The sequence below is a fragment of the Sturnus vulgaris genome, chromosome 2 (genome assembly GCF_052056855.1).
Source record: "Sturnus vulgaris isolate bStuVul1 chromosome 2, bStuVul1.hap1, whole genome shotgun sequence".
Lineage (NCBI taxonomy): Eukaryota > Metazoa > Chordata > Aves > Passeriformes > Sturnidae > Sturnus > Sturnus vulgaris.
The window spans coordinates 117928681-117947209 of NC_142244.1; the positions used below are offsets into that span (position 1 = coordinate 117928681).

Here is an 18529-nt window from a genome sequence, read left to right on the forward strand (position 1 = left end):
AATTGTTCAGTAGGTGAAGTGCTGCAGGTTTGAGTTCAAATACTCCTGCTTGAAGAAGGTGGAGAGGGAAAATGTTGTTCCCAAGAAATAAACTGAAAACTACTTGGAACTCTGTGAGCAAAGCACTTAATTTGCTAACAGTGGACACTCCTGTGGGATAGGTGGGCATCTACATCCCCAAATTAACCCTTAAAACATCAGGATTGGTGAGGAGAAAAGGAAAGTCAGCTCAGAAATTTCCCATCTGCCGAAAAGCCGACGGAGCTGAGAACAAATCGTGGCTTCAGAGCTGGAGCAGTTGGACTCTGGCATGTTTTAAACACCCATTTTATTAGAAAAGCACTGTGGAGAAAGTTTTCCTTTAGAGCAATAGTACAAATTTCTCCTCAAAAATCCCACCCTGGGTCTGCTTCACATTATGAAATCTCTCTTCAGGGATTTGCTTGGGATTTTTTTTTTTCCCCTTAAGGAACAGGCTGGGTGTTGGAGAGACATATGCATTGTTTCACCAGAGCTGCAGCCTCTATTTCCAGACAAGAGGGAAGCACATTGTTCTGTGTCTTTGATATGATCCAGCCAGAAAACAGCCTCAGGGAAGAAAATTCCCAGTCCTTGGCAGCAGCACTGTCTTTCTGCCTTCTATTTTTTTTTTTTTTATTTTTTTTTTCCCTCCCTCTGTCAGTGCCACAATGTTCACTGTTCTAATAACTCAGGATTAAACTCACATGGGGCATCTCAAAAGTCCTTTGTAAGACTTGAGGTCAGAACTTGCTGAAAGTTCAGAGGGACGAGTCTCATTTTCCTAATGAAGAAAAGTTCCAGGGTTATTTTGGAATTAGGTCTAAGAAACTGGTACAAGAAGCTACTTCAGTGCTGTAATTTAGTGACAGTGCAGCAAATTTGTGGTGGCTGCTGAAAACTTTCCAGCTCAGGCAAAAACTGAACCCTGCAAAAAAAAAAAAAAAAAACCAAAAAAAAAAAAAAAAAAAACAAAAAAAACCAAAAAAAAAAACCTCAGGTGTTGGTGACAAAGGGCAGGGTTCAGCTCTCAGAAATTTGATTATTTCAGGTGCATGGTCTGGCTGTATCTTCCTATGGAAAACGTTCCAGCAACTTCACATTTTGTTTATTTTGCTTGGAATGAGCCCCTTGGAGCTGAAGTGACTTAATTGAGCAATGTCACAATTTATTTGAGGGCAGCTGCATCTAATACTGACACACTTGTCAGAGAGTCTGGATCCTGGAATTACAGAAGGTTTGCATTCCCAGGGACCTTCAAGCCCATCCAGTGCCACCCCCAGGGCAGGGACACCTTCCATTGTCCCAGGTGGCTCCAAGCCCCATCCAGCCTGGCCTTGGACATTCCCAGGGGCAGCCACAGCTTCCCTGTGAATATCTGGATACTTCTGGTGTCAAATAGAATTCATTTGAACAGATATTTTTGTGATTTTTCCATATTGTTCTTGAGGATATTTGTGACAGGTCACTGATGAACCTGCAGGGAAGATGGTGGGGGGTGAGCTCAAGTTAAAATCAAACATTTTTTAGTAATAAGAAAGACAACAGAACATTAAAAATACTAATTATTACCATTTCCTTATCTGGTTTTCTGTATAGCAGATTTTCTTTTTGTCATATCTCAGTAAAAATCTCTTCTTCCCTTTCCCTTCAAATATTTATAATTTTGGTATAAACATAACGTAGTTGAAAAATTAGCTGAATATAGCAAAAGACACAACACTATTAAAGTGTTGCTCCAAAGTGCTTAAAACTAAGAATAGTCCATTAAACTTGGCTCTGATTGCGTCATCTGATGTGAAGTGTTTATAATTTTGGGTTGGATTAAGCTATTAGACCATTTAACTACTCCTGTATTTGCGGGTGGGGAGAAATGTGAATTCTTCTGTGGAAGAATTGAAAATACATCTGTGGTTTGAGGCTTCAGAGGAATGATAAATTTAGCCCAGTGCTGTAATCAGTCTGTTTTGTGCCATGGCTCCTTAGTCTCTCATTATTGGCTGTAATTCCAACAGAAGGAATATCTCTATTCTCAAGTGGGTTTGTGGTGCTGGGGGGGGGGAACCCTTATTATTTTTTTACTTTTTTTTTTTAATTCTGAAAAACAGCTGGACCATACAAATGACACTATGGTGGATTTCTCCTTAAGGTTGAAGTTGTGGCTTGCTGGGATCTATTTTTAAAATCTGTGAGGAGTTGCACGTTTTTACCCCGGCACCATTGCTGCCTTCAACATGTGTGCATTTCCAACCTTAACTCTCTTGGAATTTGAAATGGTTTTATTGATCCTTTAAACAAACCCAATATATGGCAGAGATGCTAAACAAGAAACCAACCAAATATTAGAATATGCTATCAGGCTGTTTGTATTAATCATTAATTAATGGGGAAATGGGAGCTTCAGCCTCGTGCCAGAGAATGAGCTGGAAGGGGATGCCTGGAGCTGATGCTTGGAGGATTTGGGAGAATTTATGGCCAGAAAAAAGATTCAGTGTTGGTTTTCTTGTGCCTTTACCAGTGGGTGGGAAAGAGGAGTGGAGTCAGACCCTGTTCCTCACCTTCTGTAATAATCTCATTATTGCTGCTAAACGTTTGTGTTCTGACCTCTAGACTAAACCTGTTCCTTGCTTTGGTCTTTCCTTCCCATGGCCGTTGGGTGTAGGACATGGGAGAATCCCATGTCCAGCTCTCTCTGATCCCATTAGAAGCCTCTGGGTTGGTAGAGGGTGGCCAGGCCCTGGATCCCTGGCAGTGCCCAAGGCCAGGTTGGACATTGGGACAGTGGGAGGTGTCCCTGCCCATGGGCTTTAAGGTCCCTTCCATGGTTCTGTGGTACCTCCCAAGGCATAAACAGGAGATGGGAGCACATCCCAAATCCACCAGGGAGCCTCCATGCAGCTCCTCAGTGCCCCTTCCTCTGCCACCAAGGCTTTATTGTCCCCATCCCTCCACTCCCAGAGCTTCAGTCCTGCTTGCCAAAATGGGATTTGTTTCCTGGCGTGTTTGGGAGCTGTCAGGTTGGGATTGGGAATTGGGGAAGAGGTGACAGGGAAAGCTTTTCCTCCATACCTTCCACCTCTCCATGGTGGGATGGGAATGGATGCTGGGAAGGGCATTTCCTGGCATCCTTCCAGCTGCCACTGCTGCCAGAATGCACCCAGTGTTCCTTCCTGAGCCTCTGGTGCTCCCACAAAACCCCAGCTGTGGGTATCCAAAGGCTCTGGCCCTAACATGGGATGTCAGGCAGAGTTTTGCTGCTGCCACTTGTTGGAATGGGATGTTTTCTCCCTTTGGATCACTTGGATGTGTATGGAGAGCTCTTTCCAAGTGAAAAATAACCCTGTGATTATCTGTACCCCGGACAGGAGCAAACTCACCTCAAAACCTGTGGAATAACCTTGATTCTCCAGCTGATTTGAAATGAATGTTGTTTTTTGACAGCGCTGTGACCTCATTCTGATTTTTCTAGCAGCCAGCTGTTGTCTCAAGTGCATTCCTGTGGTGCCAGAATCTCCCAGCATTTGGGGGAGTTGCAGTGCAGGAAATGCTGAGCCACGTTTGGGCTCCGTAGCCTTGTTATTTGTTGGGTTATTTTAATTTTATTTTCCTAAGATTGCTTGAAAGAGGAAGATGTGGTTAGTGGCTTGAAAAGGAGACTTGTGAGACATCGGAGTAAAGAAAAAGAAAATGTATTTTTGTTGCTTGCCATGTTCTGAGGAATTTGGGTCACTCAATCGTCCCGAATCGCTGCGTCTCTAAAGGTACCTGTAACCATTGAAGTTGACTTGTAAAAGGCTTTTCCCACTCAGCCCTACCAATACTGAATGATGTCTGTTATGGATTGCAGGAAATATAAAGGGGGAAAAATCTGTGGTGTTCAGTGATTTGTTTTTACTACACTTCAAATTTTTTCTCATTACTTCGTGAAATTCCTCTCTAATTCAATCTTTGTCTTTTGTCTTTGCTGCCTTGCAGGGTTGGTACAGTAGGCCTCACTAAACTTAGCTGCAACTAAGAATTTCTCCTACATCAACTGAGTTAAGGCTGATGCTCTTGTGGAATGTGGATTAAAAGTGCGTGCTAAGTTCCCAAATTTGAGAAGCGGAGAAAAGTAAATGTACCACTGCCACCAGCATCAGGACAGCAAACCAAGGGACAAAGAATTTGACCCGCTGTGTTGATTTTGGTTAAAACTGGTTCACGTGGTGCTTAAGAGACGTTGGCTGGGGGGCGAGAAGTGGACGTCAGCGAAAGCTTTTTTTTGGTTACAAAAATGAGGGCTTCTTTGGAGCCAGCAGACATTGCCATTGTGGCCCTGTACTTCGTGCTTGTAATGTGCATAGGTTTCTTTGCCATGTGGAAAAGCAATCGGAGCACCGTGAGTGGCTACTTTTTGGCAGGGCGTTCTATGACCTGGGTAGCTATCGGGGCCTCGTTGTTTGTGAGCAATATTGGAAGTGAACATTTCATTGGGCTCGCAGGATCTGGAGCGGCGAGCGGATTCGCCGTAGGCGCGTGGGAGTTCAACGCCTTAATGCTTTTGCAGCTTTTGGGATGGGTCTTCGTGCCAGTCTACATCCGGTCGGGAGTGTACACCATGCCCGAATACTTGTCCAAGCGGTTCGGAGGGCATAGGATTCAAATCTATTTTGCAGCGTTGTCTCTAATCCTTTATATCTTCACCAAACTCTCGGTTGACTTGTATTCAGGGGCGCTTTTTATCCAAGAGTCCCTAGGGTGGAACCTGTACCTGTCGGTGATCCTGCTGATCGGAATGACGGCGCTGCTGACGGTGACCGGAGGGCTGGTGGCCGTCATCTACACGGACACCCTCCAGGCGCTGCTTATGATCGTCGGGGCCCTCACGCTCATGATCATAAGCCTCATGGAGGTCGGTGGGTTTGAAGAAGTGAAAAGGAGGTACATGTTGGCCTCACCAAACATCACCTCCATCCTGCTGACCTACAACATCTCCAACACCAACTCCTGCAACGTCAGCCCGAAGCCCGACTCTCTGAAAATGCTGCGCGAGCCGACGGACGAGGACATTCCCTGGCCCGGATTTCTGCTGGGACAGACCCCGGCCTCGGTGTGGTACTGGTGCGCCGACCAAGTCATCGTGCAGAGAGTTCTGGCCGCCAAAAACATCGCTCATGCCAAAGGCTCCACCCTCATGGCCGGCTTCCTGAAGCTGCTGCCCATGTTCATCATCGTGGTGCCGGGCATGATCTCCCGCATCCTGTTTGTGGATGACATTGCCTGCATCAACCCCGAGCACTGCTTCCAGGTGTGCGGGAGCAGGGCCGGCTGCTCCAACATCGCCTACCCGCGCCTGGTGATGAACCTGGTGCCCGTGGGGCTGCGCGGGCTCATGATGGCCGTGATGATCGCCGCCCTCATGAGCGACCTGGACTCCATCTTCAACAGCGCCAGCACCATCTTCACCCTCGACGTCTACAAACTGCTGCGGAAGAGCGCGACCTCCCGGGAGCTGATGATCGTGGGCAGGGTCTTCGTGGCCTTCATGGTGGTGATCAGCATCGCCTGGGTGCCCATCATCGTGGAGATGCAGGGCGGGCAGATGTACCTGTACATCCAGGAGGTGGCGGATTACCTGACGCCGCCGGTGGCCGCCCTGTTCCTCATGGCCATCTTCTGGAAGCGTTGCAACGAGCAAGGAGCTTTCTACGGCGGCATGGCGGGCTTCGTGCTGGGCGCCATCCGCCTGGTCCTGGCCTTCTTCTACCGCGCTCCCGAGTGCGACCAGCCCGACACCAGGCCCAGCTTCATCAAGAACATCCATTACATGTACGTGGCCACGGGCCTGTTCTGGATCACCGGCGTGGTGACGGTCGTGGTGAGCCTGCTGACGCCGCCGCCCACCAAGGAGCAGGTGAGGACCACCACGTTCTGGGCCCTGAGGAAGCGCAGCGTGCCCGAGAGCGCCGGCAAAGGGGAGCTGTACCAGGCGCAGGAGAAGAGCATCCTCAAGTGCAACGAGAACGCCAACCACATCATCCCCAACGGCAAGTCGGAGGAGAACATCATTAAAAACGTCAAGCCGGAGGACATCAACCTGCTGGTGACGTGCAGGGACGACAGCAACCCGGTGATCTCGGTGAGCCACTCCGAGGTGGAGACGCCCGTGGATTGTTATTCCAACGGACAGGCCGCCCTGATGGGGGAGAAAAAGCACGAGGAGGAGGAGGAGGGGACTGACGACAGGGCGAGACATTTGAAATTCATAGATTGGTTCTGTGGCTTTAAAAGTAAAAACATAAACAAGAGAGTGGTTCGGGAGGTCGAGGAAGAGACTGTTTGTTTACAAATGCTGGAAGAGACTCCAAAAGTTAAACTATTACTAAATACTGGACTGGTCTGTGTCTGTTCAATTGGAATCTTCATGTTTGTCTACTTCTCTTTGTGAGTGAATAGTGAACTTTTAAGGGTATGGCTTAAACATACAGAAGTTGATACAGGTCTCTGGAGATTTTTTTTTTTGGTTTTTCTTTTCTTTTCAAACAACATAACCACAACCCAGGCATTGTTTACGCTATAATTGTAAGATCAACTCAGCTTTAGCCTATTTCGAGACCATTTGAGATGTGTTGTCCTCCCTCTGCTGCAAGCAGAACCTGTCCTGTGGTGGCTTTTTCTTTTTCCCCTTTTGTGTTTGTTTTGTTTTTTTGTTTGTTGGTTTTGTTTTTTTTTTTCCATTTGCAGCACTAACCTTTTGTTTTTCTGTGTATAAATATACCAAAGGCGGGCAGGTGGCTGTGTTTGAAGTCAGGCAGTTACAGCTCAGTCAGCATTAAGTGAAGATAACAGGTAATCAGTTAGCAGTGTGTAAAATCTGAGTGATTAAAGCTGTATCAAAAGATTTTTAAATGCAGAGCTGTGATGCACATTTATAAAATAACTGAATTACCTTGGCCAACTTAGCGCTTTTTAATTGCACTCGCTGCTTTTTTTTTTCTTTCTTTCAGTTTCTCATTTTTCTTCTGGCAACGACAGGAAGCTGTTTTGTCTCATTTTATAGCACTTAAAACATGATAGCTCTTAGCAGCTTTCTGCCTTTTTTTTTTTTTAATTCTCTGTAAGGAAATTTTTCTCGTTTGATTTTTATTCACTGTAAATTCCATTACTGAAAAGTTGCTGTATTTAAAAAAAAAAAACCGTAAAAACTAAAACAAAAATAAGCCTGGAGATGACAAACTGTCAGTGGAGGAGAAGAAAAAAAGAGCTATTCTTTCTGTGGGGTTTGTAGTATATTGAAATTGAAGAACCCCAGAATTGTTAGGATGGGTTTGGGATGTCCCTGGGAAGCTGTTCCAGGCCTCTGCCACCTCCGTGGAAAGAATTTTTTCCTCAGGTTTGGGTGGAGTTTCTTGAGTTCCAGTAAATGGCCAAAAAGACTCACTCAGCCTCTGAACCTTTAGGACATTGTTAGGATTAGCTTCTTTCTGGGGGAAAATCTGTTTGTAGGTTCTACCACATGGGAAAAAGAGAAACATGAGGCTTTGCATGCCTTGAAAAACCCTTTTTCACCCTGCAGAAAGCTTTTCCTCTGCCCTGATGCTGCAGGGGGAGAACAACTGGGAAGGCAAGGAAGGGGAAATGGGAGAGGGAGGTGAAAGTGCTCCTTGTTTTCCAGAGTCCTTTTGCCTCAAGTCTTCTCCCACTTCCCCTTTCACCCTGTCAAACTTTTGGGGTTTTTTTGAGCTTGGAAGAGCCCACCTTGGTCATTGAGTTCCAGCTGTGCCCAATCCCCTCTTTGTCACCCAGCCCAGAGTGCCACATTCCTTGGACACCTCCGTGGGCAGCCCCTTCCCATGAGTGACCTTTGTGTGAAGAAATTCCCTCCTTTCCCTCCCTCCCTCCTCGGAAGGATCCGCAGGGATGCGGTGTCAGGAGACAGGGAACGCGTGCAGCCACGATCTGTGTCGCCAAATTGAGGTCTGTCCTGTCCTCAGGATTTTTTTCCAAAAACCTCAATTTCCTCCCTGGCAGTCAGAGCTGTTTGTAGGTCTCCACATCCAGAGGATCTTTGGTGCTGAAGGATGGATGAGCAGTTCCCAGGTGTGCAGCAGCTTGGTGCTCTCATCCTTCCCCCAAGCCAAGCTGGGTTCTGGTTTTTTGGGAGCAGAACCCACCAGGATTCAACTCCTTCTCTCTCCAGGACACAGTGGTCATGTCCAGGCTTTCCATGGAAATAATTCCTCCAGTTGTCTTTGCTCCTGAGCTCATTCAGGAGAGCACGAACCAAAACTGGGACCATTGTGAGCGTTCACCAAAAGCAGTTCAGGGTCCAGCAACATTTCCTTGGCACACAAACAAGAACCAATTCCTGTGGGGGAAACCATTATGTAGAGATGAAATTTGGGTCAATCCTGCCTTTGACTGCTGGAGAAAGTTTGCTTTTCCAGTGGTGCCATCCACGTGGCTTTTAGCAGATCGTTTACAACACATTAGCGGATAAAAGGATTCACTTCTATTTTTAGGGTGTTTTTGTTTGTTTTGGTGGTGTTTTTATATCGATTAAATCTCATTCATTCCAAAACTTTGACCAGAGGCTGAGCTGCCCCACTTTTCTCCACTTGGCTTCGTTGTTGCTGCTGAGAAGTAGAACTACTCCAGAGTGGAAAACTTGGGAGTGTTGTTGCAATATTTGTAGAGAGGAATCACCATACCTAGTGTTGATGTTGCTACCAATGGGACACATTTTCTCACGATTGGTTTGGGAAAACATTTTAAATCCTATTTAAGGGTGAAATCCTGGTGTGTGAAATGAATGGCATCTCAAATTGCTTCATTAGTGGGCTGAGCTGTGAAGGATGATGTAAAACGCGGGGAATTGTTTCCATACAGGATAAAAATAATTTAGGGCAACGTTTGATCCTAGGGGAGATGAAAAATAACAACTTGTAGAGGGTAAAGAAAATTCTCAGCCCAACAATATCCTCTTGAGAAGGTTGGGATGTGGCTCAAACACCCAGATTTGGCCCAGGGAAGGAGATTCGTGTTCGGAACTCGGCACCACTCGGGAGCAGCGCCTGGCACTGGGATTTTCCAGGCTGCTCCTCCTCCTCACCCTCCATGTCCAAGGCTTTGCCACCACCTGGGAAGCCAGGTTAGCTCAGGGACCCTTTGGCTCGGCTCCATCGCCCCCCTGTGCTGTTCCCCAGGGTGCCTTACGTGGGGCAGCCGAAGGCACGGCTGGAGGAGGCTCTGCCAGCGCTTCCCACGGCTCCTCCCTGCTCCTCATCCCTCCCCGAGCCCCTCGCTCCTCACAGGGGACACTGGGAGCAGTTACCAGGCAGGACCTCAGTGTCACATCCATGGGGGATTGGAAAAGCTGAGAGCCAGGACCCAGTGTCCTGTTCTGTCACATCCATGGGGACATTGGAAAAGCTGAGAGCCAGGACCCAGTGTCCTGCTCTGTCACATCCATGGGGACATTGGAAAAGCTGAGAGCCAGGACCCAGTGTCCTGCTCTGTCACATCCATGGGACATGGGGAAAGCTGAGAGCCAGAACCCAGTGTCCTGCTCTGTCACATCCATGGGACATGGGAAAAGCTGGCAGCCAGGACCCAGTGTCCTGCTCTGTCACATCCATGGGGACATTGGAAAAGCTGGCAGCCAGGACCCTGTGTCCTGCTCGGTGACATCCATGGGGACACCACCCTTGGCTGGGAAGGGACTCTTGTCCTTCAGGAAAGCTCTGCACAGCCCCAGGTGCTCCAGCTCCCACTCCCATCTCTTGTCCCTTTTGCTAACGAGCTGCCACGTTAATCACACTAATTAGCAGGCAGGATCATCATGGATTATTAATCTGTCTCCCCCCCCTAACCCAATCTTTGGACCTGGTGTTGTGAAGCTTTGAATCGAATTTTTTTTCTCCAGTGCTTTTTTTTCTCTTCAGGTGTTTTCGTGTGCTGCTCTTCAGCCTCGTTGTGTCCTAGAGGTCCTGGAAATTGCTGATGTTCTTTGCTGCATAAAACCACTTAATAAAAGGCCTTTATTATTAAATAAAGATATTTCTAAGGTTCCAAGCAAGCTGCCTGCTGGCAAAAAGGACCTTGTGTAGGAGAAGGGATTTTATTTTTTTTTTTTTCTTATAGCGTAAACAAGCCTTTGCTGAGGGGGAAACTGATGAATTTGGGGTTAAAAACCCATTTTTTTGGTCCAGCAGAACCACAAGAGTGTTTCCCACCATGGACAGTCAGTTCCATGAATTTTGTTGCCTGGTCTCCTCCCCCTGGGAGGGGCTGGTTGTGCTTGTGTCTTGCAGCAATGGGTTTATTTATTATATTGCCTTGAGCTTAGGATGACAAGTCTTGGAAAACTGAGTTTGGAATGACAGCTTTTTTTTTCTTCTTGTTATTTCCCTTAACTTATTTTTTTTCTGGTAAGATATTTGAATTTTGCTCCTGGAAATGGTAGAAGCCTTTTATTTAAAAAAAAAAAAAAAAAAAAAAAGAAAATAAAAAAAGAAGAGGCTTCTTGAGAATTTAATAGTACATTTTGGGAGACTGTTTTTATTTAAGTTTTTTTTTTTTTTTTTAAATGGCTGATTTGATGCTATTCTCTGCCAAAGTTTAGAGGGTTTTTTTATTAATTTTTTTTTTCAAATAATTTTTCCTGTTTAGCTTTTAGGGAAAGGAAACAGTGCGAGATTGTAAGAAATAAAAATGGCCTTCAGTATATATTCCTTATATTGTGTATTTTTTACTTCTCCACTTGTGTGTTCCTTAATCCCAGAAGGGCCAAGATGAGACTTCTGATGAGAGTCATGAGCCCTGTAACCGAGGAGAAAAAAAAGAATTTCTTTCCACGAGGTTACAGTGGAAGGGGGCAGAGCCACCCAGGGAGCTCTGCCAGCACTTAAAAAAGATGCTTACGACTTTAAAACAGCTTTATTTTTTTTATATATCTATTTTTTTAAATCCTGAGATAGAGGAGGTGTTGGGAATTGCTCCCTTTCAGAGAACAGGAGACGTGGAAGAAGTTGGAGTTGCCAAGCTCCAGCTTTCTCAAGGAAATCTTTGGATTTAGCATGTACAGAGAAGCAAAATTATTCATCTGTTAATTTGGTATTCTGTATGTTCTGTGCCCTTAAATGTAATTGTTTTGAAAATAAAACTAACCTTGTTATGTGATGTTAAAAGCAGACTTCTGTGCAATGTTTTAAATTTTTTTGTTTCGTTTTGTTTTCTTAAAGAAAATGTTTGTATATAATTAAATGGTTTAATGTGCTTTAATTGGCCTAAGGTAAAGAGTAGTCCTAGAATGTAAAAACATACATAATTAGAATTTCTGATTTCACTGTGAGATCTCTGAACTCTCGGTTTTTCTGGTTTTATTTTTTTTTTGTTGTTGTTGTTTTATTTTTTTTTGCAAAGTGGTTTTGTTTTGTTTACAAAACACTTTCATTTCTTTCCTGGTGTTGGTTTCAAGGCATTTGCTTCACTTCTGTTCCAATCTTGAACTCATGGTATAGTGACATCTGGTGACACTTGGCATTCTCAGTTTCCACTGTGTAAAGTCAGACACTTTGAGCAAAACTGGCGGTGAAATGACAATTCTGTGTCTAGGAATTTTAAAAATGAGGTGGTTATAAAAATAGTTGCTGTGCAAAATGTTAGTAGTCTTCTTCAAGAAGAAAGCAAAATTTTTCTAATCTCACTCGAGCAGTCTTTTCATTCATCATCTTCTTTTTTAAAGCACAGTGTCAAAGTGATGCTGCTTTACCTTGTATCTCTGAGAAAAAAAAAAAAAATGTTTTTTTAGATATCTGTGAAGTATTTTTGGGTTTTTTGTTGCTGTTGTATTTTTCTGCAGATTTTATATAAAATACCAGTTAATGAACTGCCTTTTTTCTGTTGTTTTTTGTTTTTTTTTTTTAACTCTCTAAAATACATTTCAGACCAAAACCAAATGATACCATATAGCATTTGAAACCTGCCTTTTTCCTTGTCCCTTGGTTGTTTTTTTGGAAATAAGCCAAATGGGCATGTAGATAAGATCACTATAATGGATCCAGGTCTCTTTTGGTAAAGTGTTATTTAAAGGTCTGTTAAGATCTTATAAGACAATATACTGAAAAAAAAAAAAAAACCTTTACTGTAGTAGGAATATAGATTTAGAAGTGTTAATGAGATTAATACAGCTTAATTATATTGTAAGTTGCTACTGTCCTTAATGACAAGCTTTTTGTCATAGAAACGATGTATGATAAATTAATTTTGGTCTAGTGTATAGAATTATCATATTGCTATCAATCTTTGAAGTAAATCTGATGCAAAATTTTCATAGTTAGCATTGCTGGCCCTGTGTATACTGTTCTTTGTATACTGTATGCATATTATTTTGCCTCCTGCATTAGTCTTCAAACTAAAACTCTTATTAGAGAGTATTTGGATACTTTCAGACTGTGTTTCTTGCAGTTTACATTCCTTTACCATGGCATTTTGTCCTGTCTCAAAGTATTGTATGGAAATGTTTCAAACTTCTGTACAAAGTTTCAATAAAAATAGAGAAAAAAAAAACAAACAAACAAAAAAAAAAACCAAAAACAAAACAAACACCAAACCGACCAACCCAACAGAACAAAGATTTGTGGAGCTGTTTTGGAGTATTTTACTTTCAGTAAAACCTGCGTCCCTGTTAGGGAAAAACGATTCCAGGTTATTCCAAAGGCAAAGCCAGACTGGGTTCTTTGAAACTGCAGGGAGAACTCGAGGATCCCAAATCCTGAGTTTGGTTTTGGGAGGTGGGACTGGGATGGACTGGGCTGAGCCCAGGGCACAAAACACGAGTGAACCCCCCCCCTTTAGCCAAGGAATCTGCTTGGATATTGTGCAAAACTCCAGTTTTTATGGTTTTTTTTTTTTCGTTTTATCTTCAAATATCCTGTTCAGCTGCTGCTTCAGCAGTTCTTGAGTGGGACCAACACTTTCTTATTGATTCTGGAATTAAAACATCAGCACGTTGTGTGAGCAGAGCCCTGCATCTGCCACTGCCTTCTCCTCATCCCTGTCCCCCCCATCAGGACGTGATGAACTTGGGAATTGTGCTGGGAATCAGGAATTCCTTGGTGGTGGTTCAGCAAGGAGAGGGGCAAGCCTGGTGTTAAATCAGGGGTTCACATTCCTTTGGCAAAAAACTGTGGCAAGGATGTCAAACCCAGAATTTCAGCTGCAGGGAAAAATGATTTAACCCGAATTTTTCGTTTATTCTCTTCTTTTGCTGCTGTGCTGTAAAAGGAAAATGGGAGTTTGGCTGTTTGTTTCGAGGAGTGGGTAAGGAACGTTTTTTGAGAGGAAACTTTGGATTTGGGATGAAAAAGAAGCGTTTTCCTGCCTTACAAACTTAGTTTGGATTTGTGATTTCCAAGGGGGAGCGTTTTCATGAGTTAACTATTAATTAACTGGTTCTGTAATTAGTTTATTAGGTGTTTGCTCAGTGAGCAGCTTTCCAGGTCAGTGATTCTCAAAGAGGTTCAAGCAGCCTCTTTGTCACCAGCTGCTTCTGTTTGTGTTGGCCAAGCCTCACTCCCCAATTTCCTGCTTTTTTTTTTTTTTTTTTTTTTTTTTGGGATTTCAGGTTCCTCTGGGTGAGGGGAACCTGGCCCAGGTGGGTTCTGGGCAGGATTTGTGTGGAAAATCCCACGGAGATGGTGCCAATGAGGACATTTTTTTCCTGCAGGGAATGAATTCCTCTCCTGGGATGTGGCTGCCCCAGTTTCCCCGTGGATGTTGTGGTGTTGGGAAAGGGAAAGAGCCAGGAGGTTTCACCCCTGGACCTTCTCTCTCTCCACTTTAATCAGGTTGTACTCAGGGATTTGATTTTTGGGTCTTTTGGGCTTTATTTCTGAGGTGTTGGTGGAGTGATTGAAGATAATTCAGGTTGTTCTGTTTATAACCATTTGTCAGCAGTGATTTTTAATATTTACCTGACCCCTGTTTGTGAGGCAGCTTCGTGTATCCCAGGATCGATCTGGCAGAATTTGAGCAAGGAATTGACAAGATTTCCTCTTCACTTGGTGAAAACATTGTGACTTCCACCTGAAACCTTCTGCTCCGGAGCCAAGGATGCTCTGCAAAAGCGGGAGGAGTTAAAAATTAAAGCTGTGCTCCTCGAAATGTGCTGGGGAAGGTTTTTTACTCGAGCTCAGCTTTGCCTTTGTCCTGCCTCGCTGTCCTTGGGCAGCAGGGTGGGAATCAGAGCTGTGTGTCCAGAGCCACATCTGATCCATGAAAATTCCTCTCAGACAAGGGAGAGATGGCTCAGAGCAGGCTGGGTAGGGCAAGAGGATCAGGAGGAGGAATTGTGTGTCCAGCAGGAGCAGGGCAGGGATTGGGATTGTCCCCAAGGACTGGGATTGTCCCCAAGGGCAGGGATTGTCCCCAAGGACTGGGATTGTCCCCAAGGGCTGGGATTGTCCCTCTGTGCTGGCACTGAGACCCTCGAGGGCTGTGTCCAGTTGTGGCTCCTGCAGGAGAGCCCTGGAGGGGCTGGAGGTGTCCAGGGCAGGGAAGGGAGCTGGGAAGGGGCTGGGGAATCAGAACTTCATGTGAGCAGGAATTTCCCCATGGAAAGGGAGCTCAGGCCTTGGCAGGGGCTGCCCAGGGAGCTTTGGAGTGCCCATCCCTGGAGGTGGCACCTGGAGGTGGCACTCAGGGTGACAAGGTGGCCACGGGGCACAGCTGGGACTGCAGGGGCTGGGAGGGCTTTGCCAGCCTCGGGGATTTGGGGATTCTCTAATTCTGGGAAATTGGCTGAGTGGGCACTTCCCAGACCATGGGGACCCCAGCTGACCATGGGGACATCCCAGCCCAGTCTGTAAAACTGGGGAAGAAGGAGGGATGCTCCCTCCATATTTTTTTTTTTTTTGTTTTAATTTCATTATTTAAGCTTAATGAACATACAAAATAAACTTGATGAAATACATTCACATCATGGTGGGAACACAGTTTGGAGTTCCTGGGGAGCTCCTTTCTCAGTTTCTGTTGAGGAGAATTTTGCAGTGTTACCTTGAAACCTTTATTAAAATGCATTGTGGTCAGAAGAAGTGAAGAGTTTCTGGAGTTTTAAGGAAGGTTTTTAATTAATTCTGAATTTTAACTGATTCTGAATGGTTTGTGCCTGGAAGGTTGAGGACTCCCCATCCCTGGCAGTGTCCCAGGCCAGGCTGGACAGGGTTTGGAACAGCCTGGGACAGTGGAAGTTGTCTCTGCCATGGCTGAGGTGGCACTGGATGATCCCTAAAATCCCTTCCAACCCAAACCCTTCTGTGACATTGTGGCCAATTGTTACTTTAACTGTTTCTAGTAATAAACCATTGAAATGGCCCTAAATCATGGAAGATTTGGTTGCTGTTTATTTCAGATTTTAAAGGCACCTTTTTAGGCTTGTTTTTAGAAATTCTCAAGACTTTCAGCTCTCTAAAATGAATTAAAATCAGTGTTGGGATTGATGTTTTAATTTAGCTGTGAGTCGGTATTTATAGAGTGTATTCCTTAGATTTTAGTTTAATTTCTTCTACAATTTCCTTTGATCTTAAAAGTTGAGTTAAAATTTTTAAAGATCCATCATAGAATTTAGATTCTTTGAAGAAAAAAGGTGGACTTGGGAACAAAAGAGTTCAGGCATCACTTTGAGTTTCAAAGTTTCTTCTTCTCCATCCAGGTCTGATGGCTTTGAATTCACATCTGCTTCTTTGGCTTACACACAATTCAAATGCTAATTCAAATTATTTTGAGGAAAGGGGTGTTCATTTGAATTCAGAAATCGTTTTGATCATTTTTCCCCCAGGTTATTTTTTGGTGATGTGCCTGCTGTAACGTTTTATTTGCCATTTCTGGATGAGTGTCTCCTGCTTTTGTGTTCACCCAGTGTGGGATGGGAGCATGGAAAGGTTGTCATGGCCATTCCCATGGGCTTTCCCATTTATCCCTTATGGTGTCTTGGGAAGAAACCTCTGGCCCTGCATCCAGCTGTCCCTAAATTGAAGAAGAAAGGTGTGGAAATGTTGGAATGAGTCCAGAGGAGGCCATGGAGCTTCTCCTCTGCTCTGGAGCCAGGCTGGGACAGGAGAAGGATCCAGGGAGAGCTCAGAGCCCCTGGCAGGGATCCCCAGAGGGATTTGGGATAAGGGATGGAGGGACAGCACACAGGGAATGGCTTCAAAGCAGGATTTGATGGGATTTTGGGAATTAGGAATTGTTCCCTGGGATGGAATTCCCAGAGCAGCCCCTGGATCCCTGGCAGTGCCCAAGGCCAGGTTGGACATTGGGACAGAATTTGGGATTTGGGATTTGAGGGCAGGGTGGGATTTGAGATCCCTCCCAACCCAAACCAGTCTGGGATCCCTCCCCAGCCCTGAACTTCCAGGCAGGTTTTGGGAGTCCTCCCATTTCCATGGCTCCATTTCCAGCCAGCCTGCTCCATTTTTTCCCAGGGGTTCAGCCCAGTTCCCCCATCTTCTGTTTCCCTGGAATGCTGCATTTTTCTGCATTTTGATCTTTCCTGCCTGTACCCAACCTGGAGCTGCTGCTCTGGGTTCTGGATGCTTTTACACTAATTGCAGAGTTTTTAATCATTTTCACTAATAATTTCTAATGTTTTATTAAGTAGTAAATGACAGCAAGGAAATGGGGTTTTTTTCCCTTAATTTTGCTGCTTGGAATTGCAGCTTCCTTCTAAAGATGGATTTTGCCTTCTTTGATTTCCACCTCAGTAAATAATCCCACACCAACCTTTTGTAACTGCTGAGCAACCAAAAAAAAGACATAATTTTATCCTGCTCCTGTTACTACACTGAAGGGACAATCAAATAATTGGGATGGAGTTATTCCTGTTTATAATTTGGGATGAACCCACTGACTTTAAATGCTTCCTGTTGGACTGAGCAAGTGGCCAGAAGAACCTGGGAACTGTCCTAGCCCTAAAAGTCCTGAGGATTTGGTGTTTCCTTCCTTCCTCTCAACAAAGACTCTTCTTGGAGGAGCTTTTGGTGGTTGGCAAAACTTTTTTCGTAGCCAGTGCTGGATTTTCTGTCTCTTGGAATTTTTTTTAGGGAAATGAGATGGAAAAAGGAGCAGTGTGGAGCTGAGTCTTTTCACCCAGCTCTAGTTCCAGGTGGGTGGCTCCTCATTTTTTAGGAAGCACCAGAATTCCAAAGGTTTGATTTCCACATTCACTTTGTCTCCAAGCTGCTCTTTGAGCTCCGTGGCTGATGATCAATGCCTGAAGCCACTTTGCCACCAGTGAATTCCCATTTTTTTCCCCAGTTCCCATTTCTTTATACCTTTCCTGGTTGCCAGGTGAGTCCTGTGGGACTGATAAAACCCATGGGAGGATTTTGATTCCCTCTGATACACAACATCCCCTCAGGACGAGGTGCTTGGTGCTGCTTTGGTGATTTTAATCCTGGGGGAGAAGGGATGGGGCACCCCAGCAGTGCATGGAACAGCTTCCTGCTCTTGGGTGGGATTGTGCTGAGCTGACAGACCTGTGAGGAGAGAGGGAAAAGCCACAATCACAGAATGCTGAGCTTGGAGAAAAACCTTTGGGATGATGCAGTCCAGCCATGGACCAGCCCCAGTGATGTGCTCACCTTTAAACCCCATTCTCAGGGGCCACAGCCCCACATTTCTGGGCCACCTGCAGGGATGGGCACTCCAAAGCTCCCTGGGCAGCCCCTGCCAAAGCCTGAGCTCCCTTTCCATGGGGAAATTCCTGCTGCTGTCCAAGCTGAGCCTGCCCTGGCCCAGCCTGAGGCCGTTCCCTCTCCTCCTGTCCCTGTTCCCTGGAGCACAGCCCGACCCCCCCTCCCTGCCCCTCCTGCCAGGGACTTGTGCAGAGCCACAAGGTCCCCCCTGAGCCTCCTTTTCTCCAGCCTCAGCCCCTTTCCCAGCTCCCTCAGCCCCTCCTGGGGCTCCAGCCCCTTCCCAGCTCCCTTCCCTGCCCTGGACACCTCCAGCCCCTCCAGGGCTCTCCTGCAGGAGCCACAGCTGGACACAGGTTTGGAGGTGGGGACAAAGTGCTCAGGGTGTCCCCTCACCTGTGGCTGGTGTGACACCTGGGGCTGTGTTTGACTTGGTGGGAGCTGTGGAGTCAACATTTCTTCTGGGCAGGTCTGAAACACGTGGAGGTGGAGGAGTGGGGAGTTTGGATCTGTAGATAAAAATCCTTTGGTTCCTTCTTCAGGAGCCCTCAGCCCCTGGGGTCCCTGTCTGTCTGTCTGTCCCTGTCTGTCCATCCCTGTGTGTGTCCCCGTGTGCAGAAGGGTCAGAGCACTCCCAGGCTCTGCTCCATCACTGTCCCATTGTCCAGGGGCTGAGCCCAGCAATTCCCCCTGCACAGGAGGCACAACTTCTGTCCTGGGCAGGGAGCAGAGAGGGGCTGGAGTCTCCTCCCTGGGGATATCCCAGAATATCCACAGTCCTGTGCCCTGTGCTGTCCAGCCTGACCCCTCCCAGCATTCTGCACCTTTCCAGAACAAGG

General features: G+C 45.7%; 2 protein-coding genes across 2 annotated transcripts in view; both read left to right on the forward strand.

The window, feature by feature from the left end:
* The window catches only part of MRPS6 (mitochondrial ribosomal protein S6), a 44230-nt gene that overhangs the window by 9562 nt on the left and 16139 nt on the right, over positions 1-18529 (forward strand). The gene's annotated exons all lie outside the window — the stretch shown is intronic.
* On the forward strand, positions 997-11925 carry SLC5A3 (solute carrier family 5 member 3). Its single transcript, XM_088160507.1, has one exon. It carries the CDS (start codon positions 4292-4294, stop codon positions 6443-6445), a length of 2154 nt encoding a protein of 717 aa, XP_088016633.1. The 5' UTR covers positions 997-4291; the 3' UTR covers positions 6446-11925.

What these genes read in the sequence shown, in the direction of transcription:
- SLC5A3 (XM_088160507.1), top strand. Translation starts at nt 4,292, where the DNA reads ATGAGGGCTTCTTTGGAGCCAGCAGACATTGCCATTGTGGCCCTGTAC.